The sequence below is a fragment of the Poecilia formosa genome, unplaced genomic scaffold (assembly GCF_000485575.1).
Source record: "Poecilia formosa unplaced genomic scaffold, Poecilia_formosa-5.1.2 Scaffold589, whole genome shotgun sequence".
Lineage (NCBI taxonomy): Eukaryota > Metazoa > Chordata > Actinopteri > Cyprinodontiformes > Poeciliidae > Poecilia > Poecilia formosa.
This window is the reverse complement of record NW_006800528.1, coordinates 141406-154750: the sequence shown is the minus strand read 5'-3', so window position 1 is coordinate 154750 and position 13345 is coordinate 141406. Positions and strand designations below refer to the sequence as shown.

The following is a 13345-nucleotide window of genomic DNA, read 5'->3' as shown; positions in this document are numbered from 1 at the left end:
GAAGTCAGTTTAGAAAAAACAAAGAATGACCTTCAGCTCATTGAGGCTCTCAGAGCAGAAAACAACGACCTGAGTCAAAAGATGGCACAACAACTTTCATTGTTAAAGCAGGAATCGACTCAGGTCATTGAACATCTCCAACGGTCTCTAGAGCAAAGTTCAGTTTGTTACCAGGAACTCAGAGCAAGGTATGAAGCAGATGTTTCTGCTCTGAGGCACCACTTGGAAGCTCATAGTCACCAGCTGAACCTTGAGAGAGAAGCTCATTTAGAAAGAACAAAAAGTGACCATCAGCTAATTGAGGCACTAAAAGTGGAAAACCACAGCATGAATCAGAGGATGGCAGGACAGTTTTCTTTATTACACCAGGAATCAACGCAGGCGATTCATAATCTCCAAGTTTCTCTGGAACAGGCGACAATCTCATACACTGCCATAAAACATCAAGCGGAAGAATTTAAGCAGAGCATCGATCAAAAAATGGAGGAATTCTCAAACAAAATGCTGAGTGATCAAAATATTATTGACAAACTTGGAGCTGAGAGAGATCATTTGCAAAAAGAACTGACGGCTCTCCAGCAACGGTACTCAAGCTGTGAGTTTTACTATAAAAGGGAGCTGGAGACACTGAAAAACGAGCTTAAAGAAAGAGACGACTTTGGACCACCGAGGAGGAAAGTGGCAAGGCGTCGACTCTAGTTAAGAACAACGCTACCCCAGTAAGCAGTGGTGCCCAAAGTCGGTCCTGGAGGGCCGGCATCCTGCATGTTCTAGTTCTCTCCCTGGTGGTAGTAACAACCTCCTCAGCCTGTCTATGTTCCTCTTAGGCCTCTAATGAGCCATCATTTGATGCAGGTGTGTAAAACCAGGGAGAGAAACATGCAGGATGCCGGCCCTCCAGGACCGACTTTGGGCACCACCGTGTTAGAGGACCCAGTAGAGGCAGACGCCAAAGAAAGATCAGTGTGGAAAAAGATACGACACAGTTTGAGGCTCATGAAACCACAAAAGTAGAAGAAAAGCAAGAAAACCTCTGTAGCAAGTGTTGAGAATGAGAATCTCAATCGATGAATCATAATTTGTATTGACACACAGAGCATAAAATCAGCCAAGAAAAGCATTCAGACTTTACTTATTTTATTAACTTTCAGTGCTGAAAGGAGACGCTTTACCATTACATCCGAGAAGAGTTTCTAAAAAAGTCTGTGCAGCGTCTGAGGAGAAGAAGGAGGGTAGGTGATTATAAGGACTGAAAACACTCCCTGAAATCACACCATGTCTCTGTGGCCTGATAAGTTTCTGTTTCTCGTGAGAAATGGACCTTGGTGTCTAACAGAATGTAACAGAATGTAAACAAATGTAACTCTTTACTATGGGCCCTTTGTCTAACAGCGTGTGACTCTTTCTCGACCTTGGTAAAGCATCTCAACACAAGCGACTAGAAAAAAGTGTCTAGTAAAGTTCTGAACTGTTTGCAAAACCCCAAAATACATGTATTATTTTTTAGATCTCCCCCCCAAACACAAAAAAAAGATGGCCTGGGTTTTCTCCGGGTACTCCGGTTTCCCCAGATTTCCAAAAGCCCAAATTACATCTCACATTTTAGACAAAAAAAAAAAAAAAAAAGGTTCAGCACAGTGATGCAGTGATTAAAACTGCATCTTCACAGAAACAACGTCTTCGTTCTCAACCAGGCGTCTCTTTATGTGGGAGTTTCTGTTCTCCTGTGTTGATGTGGGGTTTTCTCCGGGTGCTCCGGTTCGCCCCAGATTTTAAAAATGATATAAATTAGGGCGATTGACTAATGTAAATTGTCCTCAAAAATGTAGTATCAATATCTAGAAAATTGAATTTGCAAACAGTTCAAATTGGGGAAACAAAACAAAAAGTCAGTTTGTTGTGAGAAAAGAAAGAATCTTGTTTTAGAGGTCAGTCCTGAACCATTTAAAATTCTAAATTACGTCTCACATTTTAGACAAAAATAAATGGTTGTCACGGTGATGCAGCATCTTCACAGAAAAGAGGTCTTGGTTCTCAACCAGGCGCCTCTTTCTGTTTGTTCTACTCGTGTTTAGTGGGGGGTTTTCTCCGGGTGCTCCGGTTCCCCCCAGATGTAAAAAAATATGGAAACTTTGGTGATTGACAAACAGGCACGTGCAGAGAGGGGGGGTGGGGGGTAGAGGGGTATTGAGCAACTGCCCCTTTTGCTCCTTGCCCCCAAGTGCCCTAACCCTATTCTAGGTCAATATGAACGTTTCAGATTACAGAACAGTTTTTGGTGAATTGAAAATAAAGTTTTTGGTGACTTGCTGCTCGTCAGATAACGGAAAGTGTTGAACGTTGTTTCTTCTTCAGCACGGAGTAGCGGTTTAAGCAGAGAGGTATTTATTCTAGATCAGTGTTTCTCAACCCTGGTCCTCACCGCCCCCCTGCTCTGCATGTTTCAGATGTGCCTCTTTTCCAGAACAGCTGATTCAAATGATTGCATGACCATCAAGTACCACAGAAGCCTGTAAATCACCCAGAGATACAATTCAGGTGTTTGGCAGAAGGGAAATACCTAAAACATGCAGGACAGGGGGGCGGTGAGGACCAGGGTTGAGAAACGCTGAGCAAGAGGCATTTATTCTAGCGTTAGGTAAATTTATCTTGAAGGAGAATAGCACTTAAATAAAAGTCCACTAAGGATAGTAATTTAGAATTAAAAATAACTCACCATGAGCTACCATGACTCATATAATGTATGTAATGTCTAATAAAAGTGTGTCAGGGAAAAACTCAATCCAGACTTTAAGTAAGTTTAGTCTGGTTCGCAGAGTATGAAGTTAAATTTGTTTCACAATTATTCAATGAAAAAAAATAAACTAACCTCAGTTAAGTAAAATAAAATAGTAATCAAAACATTTGGAATTTTAACGATTTCTTTTTTTAAAACAAAAAGTTTTTCATATTAAATAACTCATTTTTGTTTCATAAACTTAAAAAAGTTATTTGCAAAACACAAACTTTTATTTGCGCACATCAGAAATCTTTTGTTTTGTAATATTGTATTACGAGATGTTGTTTTTTCACCAGCTTGTACATTTTATTGGTCCAACATTTTTGAAAATATAAATTGGTAGTGGACTTGGTTGCTCCTAAAAAAATACTTAATAAATAATAAAGTAAGAGAAATTTCTTATAAAATTATTCATAATGTGTATCCTGATAAAACATTTTTGATAAAAAGATATAAATGGGATCTGGACCCTATGTGTACTTTCTGTAAAATTAATGAATAAAAGCTTGTTCATCTTTTTTGGGATTGTAATTACACCAAAAATATTCTGGAGAGATATGTCAATTTTGTTTCACAAAAAAAATCTCAATATTACTTTAACTTTAACAAATAAGGATGTTTTGTTTGGAATGGAGAAATATGAACTTGCCAAAAATAATTTTTATATTTTGTTAACTTTTTTATTATTTATGGTAAATATTGTATTCACACCTCCAAGTATTTACAGCAAAAGCCTAATTTCCAGATTTTATTATCTTCTATTAATATCTATATTGAATCCTCACTAAGCTCAAATGCTAAAGCCATTCAAATCATAACTGCCCTTAAAGAACTGCAACCCTCGAGCACAGATTTGATTTTGACTTTGTAAATTAATTGTTCCATGTTCTGTAAAACCCTTGGATGTTGTATCTATGTTTGTTTCTACTAGTGCCCTATATTGTTCTTGTATGTTGCCTGTTTGCAAAAAAAAAAAAAATAAAAAAAAAATAAAAACTCTATCAAACATCATCTTTTTAGGGAAACTGACAAGCCTATCTTTGAATTTGACTAAAGTGTTTAATTAACATTGTATTTTTAACATGCAACACCAGCACTGGTAATCTAACATTTTTAATTATGCTCTGTAGATTTCGATTCATTCCCTAAAATATTTATTATGGAAAGTATTTTTTCTTTTCATTTAATATTGTCTTTAAATGCCAGTTCTCTAAGATGCAAATACAAGTAAAATGTCTTTCCTAGAAAAAAAACAACAACTGTATTGACCAATTATTTTGCGGTAGTTTACTGCCAGTCAGCCTTGATTGTGACAACAGAAGAAGACATCAAATTGACAATATCCTACCGTATTTTGGAATAACAGTATGTTATTATTATGGCTGTAAATTTACAGTCATTTCTGAGTGCATCTGTTTAGTTTCCAAAATAGAACAAGATCAACAAAATATGTATTCTAATAATTTTTTCTTTTCTCTATATTTGGATGAAATGCTTCAGTTCAGCTTAACATCTGTGGAGAGCTTCATGAGGCTCAGGTTGGGTCAGGTTTAAACTAAATAACTTGAATTTCAGTGGGGCGAACACTTAAGGAGGTTTAGAAACTGTCGTGTAATTTATGTGTGCTGGAAGTTCACAGACGCTGGTTTGCAAGAGGAAACGCCTCGTTACGCAGCGCGATATCCACCCAGGGCTCTCTGTCCGCTGGGTCATGATGCCCTCCCATCTCTCTGTCTCTCTTGCATGCATCCTGAGAGGATAACATCACCTGTTGTTATTGAAATCGACAAAAAGATGACAAGAGAAAAAATCTGAAGAAGTCATTGATGACATTACTTTTATTTCAGCTCACAAGCAAGAAACAAAAACCACTACAGAGAGACTGCTGAAGTCCACAAAAATATAAAAACTTAGACACACATAAAAACTTATAAATATATATACTTTTAATAAAAGTCAGCGTGCTTGCTATATATATCTAATTAAAAACTATACAAAAAAACATATTCTGAAGGAGCATAACTGCTGTAAAATAAAGCAACGAGAATAGATAAAAAGATCCCGTATTTTACATATTTCTATTTCATAATTTTAAACAGAAAATGAATCAATTCAGCTGCTACTGCTAAACCAATTAACATTACTGGTTAGAGTTAATTCACAAATTTGATTTTGAAACTGCCAAGGTGCCTGATGATGCATATTCTACACATATCAAAGATTGAATGGGAAGTTTAGTATTTTCTTGCCATCTAGCAATAAAGGTGTATACTTTATTTAATAGCAACTGTGCAGGACTAAGCTTCAACTAAAATACAGATAACAGATAATAACAGTAGCGCAAAGATATATATCTAATAATTGTTGCTCATTGTTACAAGTAGCATTAATAAAACAATCTCTATACTTGAGACTGTAAAATAAATTTTAATCACTATTGTGCCCAAATGTCTAACATCATCTTGTATTGCTTTTATGTGTTGTAGTCAAATGATCAATCTCTACTTAGTTTACCTTGAGCTTGATGACAAACATACAACCAGAACATTTTTTTAAAAGTTAAATTGAGGTACTAAGAAGCAAAGTTGCTTCACTTGAAACCAAATCAAACTGTTCCAAATCAAATTTAGTAACTTTAATGGCAACATACTTCCAGATAGAAATAAACACAAAACAATGCAAAATTTGTGTGTTAAAAAACGATTTGTGAGTCTTTATAAAATGTTGCATTGCAATACCTAAACAAAGGGATAAGCACATTCACACTTTGGATCTCAGAAAATTCCCCTTTGAATGACCAATACAGATTCTCTAGGAGATTTCTTATGATGGATAAAAATATTGTGTGATCAAATAAGTTATGAGTTTTGTAATAAATTGCAGAATTAACCAAAAGAGTCTCCAGCCTACATGGCAGCGTTGTTTTCCAGGGCTGGTGCTGATCTGATTTCAGAATAAACTGCTGCCTCTGCTGCTGCAGGACGCGACTTCCCTGTCAATGAAGAGATTTATTTAAAACATCAAATCTAAAAAAATTAAATAAAGTATTCCAACACACTTAATTCTGCAGAATTTTCTTTAAAAGATGTGCACAATAAGAACTGCAGATGAATGCTGACCTTTGTCCTTAGCTTTTTTCTTGACTTTCTTCTCATGGTCGATCTCAGCATAGGTTTGAGCCGAGTCTGGAAAGAGAAAACGGGTTTCAGGACATATTTGACTCATTTATGTTCCTTCATATGGAGCTGATGGATTATAAAACATACAGACAGTTAAGAGAAAAACACTAAAAATGTGAGAAACTAATCTTGCATTGCAGCCTAGGTAATGGTGTGACAGTGGCTCTCAAAGTTGGAGTAAATTAATCAACAATTTTGGCCTTTGATTTGGGATCTATTGAAATAAATCTAAACTAACTTAAAACTATATTAAAGGCATATTTATGCTCTAAATATTATAGATTATTAAGATGTCTTAGTGACACTAGTAAACTTAAGTAATACTTGGTGTCAGAAGTCTTATATATTTTTTTTTTAGTTTAGAAGCTGGCTATCTACAATCGCTGGCTATTGAGGAAATAAACTTGATCAACTATCGTATCATTCATGAAGCTTTACCTGCAGCTCCTGTTTTCACCTCAGAGTAAACAGCGCCCTCTTCTGGTTCACCTTGTCTCCCTGGACAAAATCATAAAATAATCACCAACATGTTGGATAAAACCATTCTCAGTCATTTTTTCATGGTGCATATTGTATATAAGTGGGACTCACTCTCTTTCCCAAAGGATTTCATTTCAATCAGAGAGTATGTAACTTCTGGGTGTCCATCTGCTGCTGAAATATTACAGATTAAACAAAGATTATTTACTTGTCTGTAAATTACCCAATTATTTAATCTAAAGCATCTTGAAAATATATGATCTACCATTTCCAGCAGCTTCAGCCGAGCCTATCATGTCGTAGAGATGAGCATTCTCTGCAGTGAATAGAAAGAGGAAAAATCGGATAATTTGAATTTAATTACAAACAGTATATGTAAGCTTCTGACAAATTTTCCTGAAAATAGAAAATCAGACTGAGATTTCTCTTTGACATGAACAATTTGATCTAAACATCATCAGCAGCAAAACCAGACAGACAGCCACACAGGAAACATGAAAAAAACAACAACAAAAAAAACAACAGAATTGCAATAAGCGTTCACTTGGACATTTTACACACATAAAAACTAACATAAAGCTACATAACACATACAGCAAACAAACTTATGTTAATTAGAAATGTGTATCTTATTATGCCCAGTCACATAAAACAGCTAAAATAAAACATTTTTCACTTTGTCAGAGAAATGAAACAATATTTATTCTTCAGGACTTCAATCTGAACTCCTTAAAGCTTTTATATCACAGCAGACAGAAACACACAGAATAACAACTAAACACAACAACAAATCTCAGCATTGGCTTGTCTCACAATGAGTTGATGTTTTGATTGTTGATTCTATGTTGCATGACTGTGTTTTTGTGTTTGTTATGATGTAAAGCACTTTGAAATGCCTTGCTGCTGAAATGTGCTATACAAATAAAATTTGATTTGATTTTGATTTGAGATGAGCCAATGCTATCTCATAGTACAGCATAGCGCTATGCTTTTTATGCTATCATAGCATAGCACTGGCTATGCTATCTCATAGCACCGGCTACGAGATAGCATAATGCTATGAGATAGGAAAGTGCTATGCTATCTCATAGCATAGCATAGTCAGTGCTAAGAAGATAGTATAGCCAGTGCTATGCTATCTCCTTGTGATATTGCTAACTCACAGCATATCATGATGATGCTCTTATGTGCAAAGTGCATTTCACATAACATCTGTTGCTCCCACTATAGCAACATAATCATCTTGAGCTAATGAACAATCATTCTGTCTAAAGCAGCATTAAACAACAATAGTTTGCGTTTTGCAGGTCAGCGCCAACACAGAGAGGAACTGATTGTGTTCATCTATCGTTGTTAGTAAAAACACATGAATAAAACTCTGACCATGAGAAAGAGATCTATATTCATGACCTTCAGGCTGGTTTGTGGTGGAGCTCTGGCCTCTGACCTCTGAGCCCTTTGACCTGAAAACAGAATAAATACATTATATTTACATCTTAAATAATGATTTATAATGGGGAGGAAAAAAAGATGCTATCTACTTACCTGATGCAGCACAAACCTGATAAAAATAAACATATTTTGATTATTCAATCATCTTTCTGCTAGGTTGTATAGAGAATGAATGTCCATATCTGAATAATTTAAGTGATTATGAACAATCTGATCCAATGTGAGGAGAAAAATGTGTCACCTTTTGACTGATTGCAGCGCCACAACAAGAGCAGCAGAATAATAAGGAGGATTCCAACAACAGGTCCAATGATGAACATTACAGGAACTGAAGAGCTGACTGGACTGGTTATAGCTACTGGAAATGAGAAACATTAGCAAGGAAAAATGTTTTTGATCTGCAGATTATATGACATTTCCTGTTTGAAGAAAAAGTGACTTTAGGCTAAAATACTGACAAATATCAGCAACAAAAACATCTTCAGTGTTCATTTTGTTCTTCTTTAACATTGTAACAGTTTTAATGAATAAAATCCATTAAACATTTTCCTCCTCCTCACCTCTAACAGACATCCAGCTCCTTGGTGAATCTTTTCCTGAATGTTGACATTTGTAGAAACCTTCATCTGACTTTGACACTGCAGAGATATTCAGGTCCTCTCTGCTGTCATTATGGAGGAGTTTATCATTATGATAGAAAAACACGTTGGAGAGAAGTTGATCTTTATTTCTGCATCTCAGAGTAACAGGATCTCCCTCAGTCACAGGATGAACAGGACTCAGCAGGATAATCCTATCATAATAATCATCTGTAAAACAATCAGAGAAAATTCAGTTCAAGAACTTCTCTAATCTGTGTCAAAAGTGCTAAGTGTTGTCATTTTTTGTGCACTATTATTTTACATGATCTGAATGATCAAATAAAATAGTTTTAATTGATAATTATCTGATCATTTATCAGATTAAAAAATGTGCTAAATTCTTCTAATAGTTGTTCTGCAGCAAGTCATTGGAAGAAAGGTTTAGGAGCAGTTCAGCCTGACTCACTTTCAGTCTGATAGAGGATATGTGAAGAGAGCTAAATATTATGCTTATGGTAACTTGAGGTCATCCCCAAAGACAAATAATCAAAACACAAGTGGAAACATGCAAAATGCCGGGCTGCCATTAAAACGTACTTATTTGTTTTTTATGTAATGCCAAAAATATTTCTATGCTGAATTTTGTGAAGGGTCTAAACATGTTAGATTTTTTTTCTAAACAAAGACAATACTATTTCCTATCCATATATATATATATATATAATTTCTACCAGAGGTAAAAATTATTTTTAGCTCAGTTGTATTTCTAAGTTAATTTTATGTCTGTTTTCATTGGTCAGAATCACAATCTTATAAAGAATTGTCAAACAAAAAGTGGTTATTACTGTTACTTGTAATAATTGTAATATATAATTCAATGAACTGTCTACACACATGTCAAATGAATGAAAATCCATGCAAAGAAATTTCATTAATTTTTTGATGGATTATGGAATATGTATGAATGAAGTAATTTCTTAACTTTTACTACAAATTATCATCCATCTTCTTCTGATCTTTGATAAATCAGTTTCTCTGTTTGATCTTACCACATCCCCTAGCCTGTGTTCACCTGAGATTGAAAGGTAAACTTCAGTCAGATCTGCTTCTTTAAGTCCAGAAAATCGGTTAAACATTACATGGGTCTGCTGTTCACTGCACAGGGTTTTAAACAAATAATTTAAAAGGATGTAATTGCAGAATATGGATAAAGCCTCACTAAATCACAATTTAAGGTAATTTTGGAGAAATAGTTTAACCTTACAGAAGAAAACTGTACAATCATAAATGCATATCATAAAAACAAATGTATCCTGGAATTATGTCTTTAGGCCAAAAATGTTTGTACTGTTTTAAGTGATTTAATCTGGTGAGTTGATTTTAGCTGCAGACAATTTACATCATGGATGATCAATTTTACATTTTACTCTGAACAGCTTTTAAATAGCAATTAAAAATAATTAAAACAAAAACAAACAGACAAAAGAACCCCTCCTCCCCCCAGATACCTAAAGAGAAGAAAAATGGCACAAAAAAATCTACCCAATGAATTATCTTTGTGATTTAACCTCAGTCTGTTCAATACAGCAGAAAAAGTCAAAAATCTTCCATGAAGTCTGTGGTATATTTACACTATGATGTTTAGAGAAAGACAAAAGATAATAAACCAAATCTTACTCTGTGCAGTGATGTTGACAGCATTGCTGAACTCTCCTGATCCAGACTCACACCAGTAAACTCCACTATCAAACCAGTGTGATTTAATGGTACATGTAGATCCAGTCATTGTCCCCCAGATGGAGCAGTATGACAAGTAGCCTCTTTCTGTAAACCTCTTCACTCTCCACTCAGTAGAGTTTCCCTCACAGCTCAGAGACAGAGGGTCATAGTAAAAGTGTTGAACTCTGTCAGGATTCACTGAGAGAGAAGCTGCTGGACGAGGATCTGGAAACAAGACAGGATTTCATCTGAGACCAGAAACATCGTTAAAATGTTTCATTACAAATAGTTTGTTTCTAGTTATAAAGGTCACAGCAAACAATTCAGCAAGTTGATCAAACTTTTATTTCAGCTTCAAAACTTTCTAAATATTTCAGGGCTTCTCAAAGGAAATAAACTACCAATGAGGAAATAATTATTTTTTTTTTTTTTTACAAATATACATTGGATTTTTTTTTCAAATGTTTAACAGCTTTTCCTGATCAATGTTTTAATTGAGCCCTATAGCTGTTGATTTAATCTCCAACCTGCTGATTTCTTTAGGATTTCTTTAAACAATTGTGTGGATTTGTCAAAAGATCGACACAACATAACTTTTTACCATATATTTATTTCAGGTTACACATGAAACAAATGCAAATATTACAGTAAGAATCCAGGGTAACGTATGTTTATTATCCAATAATATGAATGATCCATCAGTGAACTATGTAGAAAATATGTATTTTTTTGTTTTGATAAGAGTAAAGAGACGAATATGAACTGACCTGCAGACCAGATAAACTTTGGTTCACTGTAATAAGTGTAAAACTCTGGTTCTCCTCTTCCTGCTCTGCACACAAATCCTGCTGTGAGAGTCGGTCCATTAATGATGAAGGAGTTCTGCTCAGAACCATTGGTGCTGCCAGGAAGCAGCTCAGAGGTGTAGGAGCTGCTGGATGGACCAGGAACAGCTTTATACCAGAAGAACCTCCATCCTGCTGGTTGATGCTCCAAACCCTCACAACTCAGAGTCACTGAGGCTCCAGGATTCAGCCATGATGGAGACACAGAGAGGACAGGCTGAGGTTTGGGTGCTGGAGAGAGATTAGAAACTGGGTCAGAACATTTGTCCTGATCATCTCTCATCTTTTCATTTTAAATATTTTTAAGGATTATTATTCTATCTCATGTATTTCAATTAAAGTACAAAAAATAACAGATTCCCTTTGGTTTGCTATGTCAAAACTTTGTTTTATTTCAATCAATTTTATCTAGAAAGCACCTTCATGATGGAGGCAGCTCGCTGGAATCACATAATAAATGGTATTTCTGTCCTGGGTTTGAACTATTCAGGGTCACATTCTGCAGGTGCAAAATCCAGAGTTGTGAAGTAAACTGAAACTGGTGGGATCCTCCCTTTTGCTCCAATCTCTGTAAGAGGCCTGGTGGATATTAAAACCGATGTACCTTCATCTTTTCTTCACTTCCCTGGACTAGTCAAGGGACTCATTGCTATATTCTTTGCTTAATTTCTTAATAAAATAATAATCAAAATTAATTTTGATATGTTCTTGATTGACTCAGTGTTTCACCTTATGTAAGATTTATTTATTTCCTTAACAGGTTGAAAAACTTAAGTTAGATATAGTATTTTATTTGTTTTTTTATTATTATTATTATTTTAAACAGTTTAATTTCATGTTTTATTCTTAAATTTTGAGTTTAATTTCAGCTCCCAAGTCACATTTATTGATTTAAGCTCTTAAACTTTTTTTTTATTTTGATCAAAGTTTCTCTGGATTTTCTGAAGTTCTTCAGATTTTCATTGGTCTCTTCCTGCTTTCATATGAATAAAACTCACTAACAAAGACGACCTGAAAATCTTAATCAATAAAAAATAAATTAATTAATTAAAAATGGGTTTAAAGCTTTTATATGCCTAACAGTTATATGTAATATCTGATAGGACATAAGCATGATAAACTATCAATGCACTATTACAGGTTTACATTTACATTGTAGCAAATTTAACCCATTTATGGATGAAAAATGTTTTCTGATGTTTTTCTGCTGTTCTGTTACTTTGCTTCAAATTTCAATTGAAATATTTTTTAAGTGCCAAACAAGAAGGTTTTAAAATTGTCAGAAGAAAAATTCTGTCTTAGTGAAACAAAATGAAATATAATAAATTATTACTTCAACTTACACACAGCTATGTTAACAACATTACTCCATGGTGTCCAGGAAAACCCTTCTCTTTTTCCTCTACAGCTGTATTCTCCACTGAGGGACTCAGTAGCTGAGTTGATCTTGTATTCACTGGATGATGGAGAGTTTCTATTGGTTGTTCTCCATTCATACGTCCACTGAGTTCCTCCCTGGATCTCACATCTCAGAGTGACTTTCTCTCCTCTGTAGATCTGAGACCAGTTGGGTTGAAGAACCAAACTGGGTTTATTGGGATCTATAGGAAAAATATATAGTTAGGCATTTACCAGAATAGCTATGAATATTTAACGTAACACTTATAGTGACTAAAATCACTTTCTTAAGTTGCAGGAAACATTTCTTTAACTTTAGTGAGTGAATTTGATCAAAACTATCCAGGAGCTCTTTTAAAATGTGTTTGTTTTAGTTAGTAAAACCCTTTAAAATATTACAGTGAAGTCAGACTCTCTGCCAGCAGCTGAGAAAGAAATTAAGGATTGGTTTCAAACTCTTGTGCAAAAATACCCATTTTGATCAAATTTAAATATGTTGAAATGATCAGGGTAAATATGAATTTAATTCAGAAATTAAATGATAGAGTAAAGCAGCTGCTTTATTGTTGTTGGATATTTTGAAATACTGCTTGGATGTTTGTGGGTTTTAATAATAGTTATTAATGATCTAATAACTATTATTTCTCAGTTACTTCCTGGTTTTTTACACCAGACTGTCTTTACTTCCAGAGACCAGCTGGTTTTCAGGATCAGTCAGTTTAGAAACTGTTCACACACAAAAACATCAAGTTAGAAAATTAAAAGAAACAAAGTGAAGCTGAACACAAATAATAATGCAGGTTTTTGCCTGTCCAGCAAAAGCAGGCTTGATTTGTTATAGAGAATATATTTTCTTCAAGTGAATATGTAAACAATAACAGTAGAATGACATTAAACAAAAAAATGATATAT

General features: G+C 34.7%; 1 protein-coding gene across 1 annotated transcript in view; it reads right to left on the bottom strand.

Annotated features, from left to right (window-relative positions):
- Positions 1-4597: 4597 nt before the first annotated feature.
- Positions 4598-13345, bottom strand: part of LOC103129896 (sialoadhesin-like) — a 14428-nt gene continuing 5680 nt past the window's right edge. The window contains exons 2-13 of the mRNA XM_007541120.2: positions 12379-12636; positions 10958-11266; positions 10149-10415; positions 8451-8699; positions 8132-8248; positions 7984-7999; positions 7822-7901; positions 6704-6754; positions 6550-6612; positions 6397-6456; positions 5899-5964; positions 4598-5771 (exon numbers count right to left, since the gene is read on the bottom strand). Coding sequence (XP_007541182.2) covers positions 5686-5771; positions 5899-5964; positions 6397-6456; positions 6550-6612; positions 6704-6754; positions 7822-7901; positions 7984-7999; positions 8132-8248; positions 8451-8699; positions 10149-10415; positions 10958-11266; positions 12379-12636 — 1622 coding nt within the window. The 3' untranslated portion in view covers positions 4598-5685. The remainder of the gene's footprint in view (positions 5772-5898; positions 5965-6396; positions 6457-6549; positions 6613-6703; positions 6755-7821; positions 7902-7983; positions 8000-8131; positions 8249-8450; positions 8700-10148; positions 10416-10957; positions 11267-12378; positions 12637-13345) is intronic.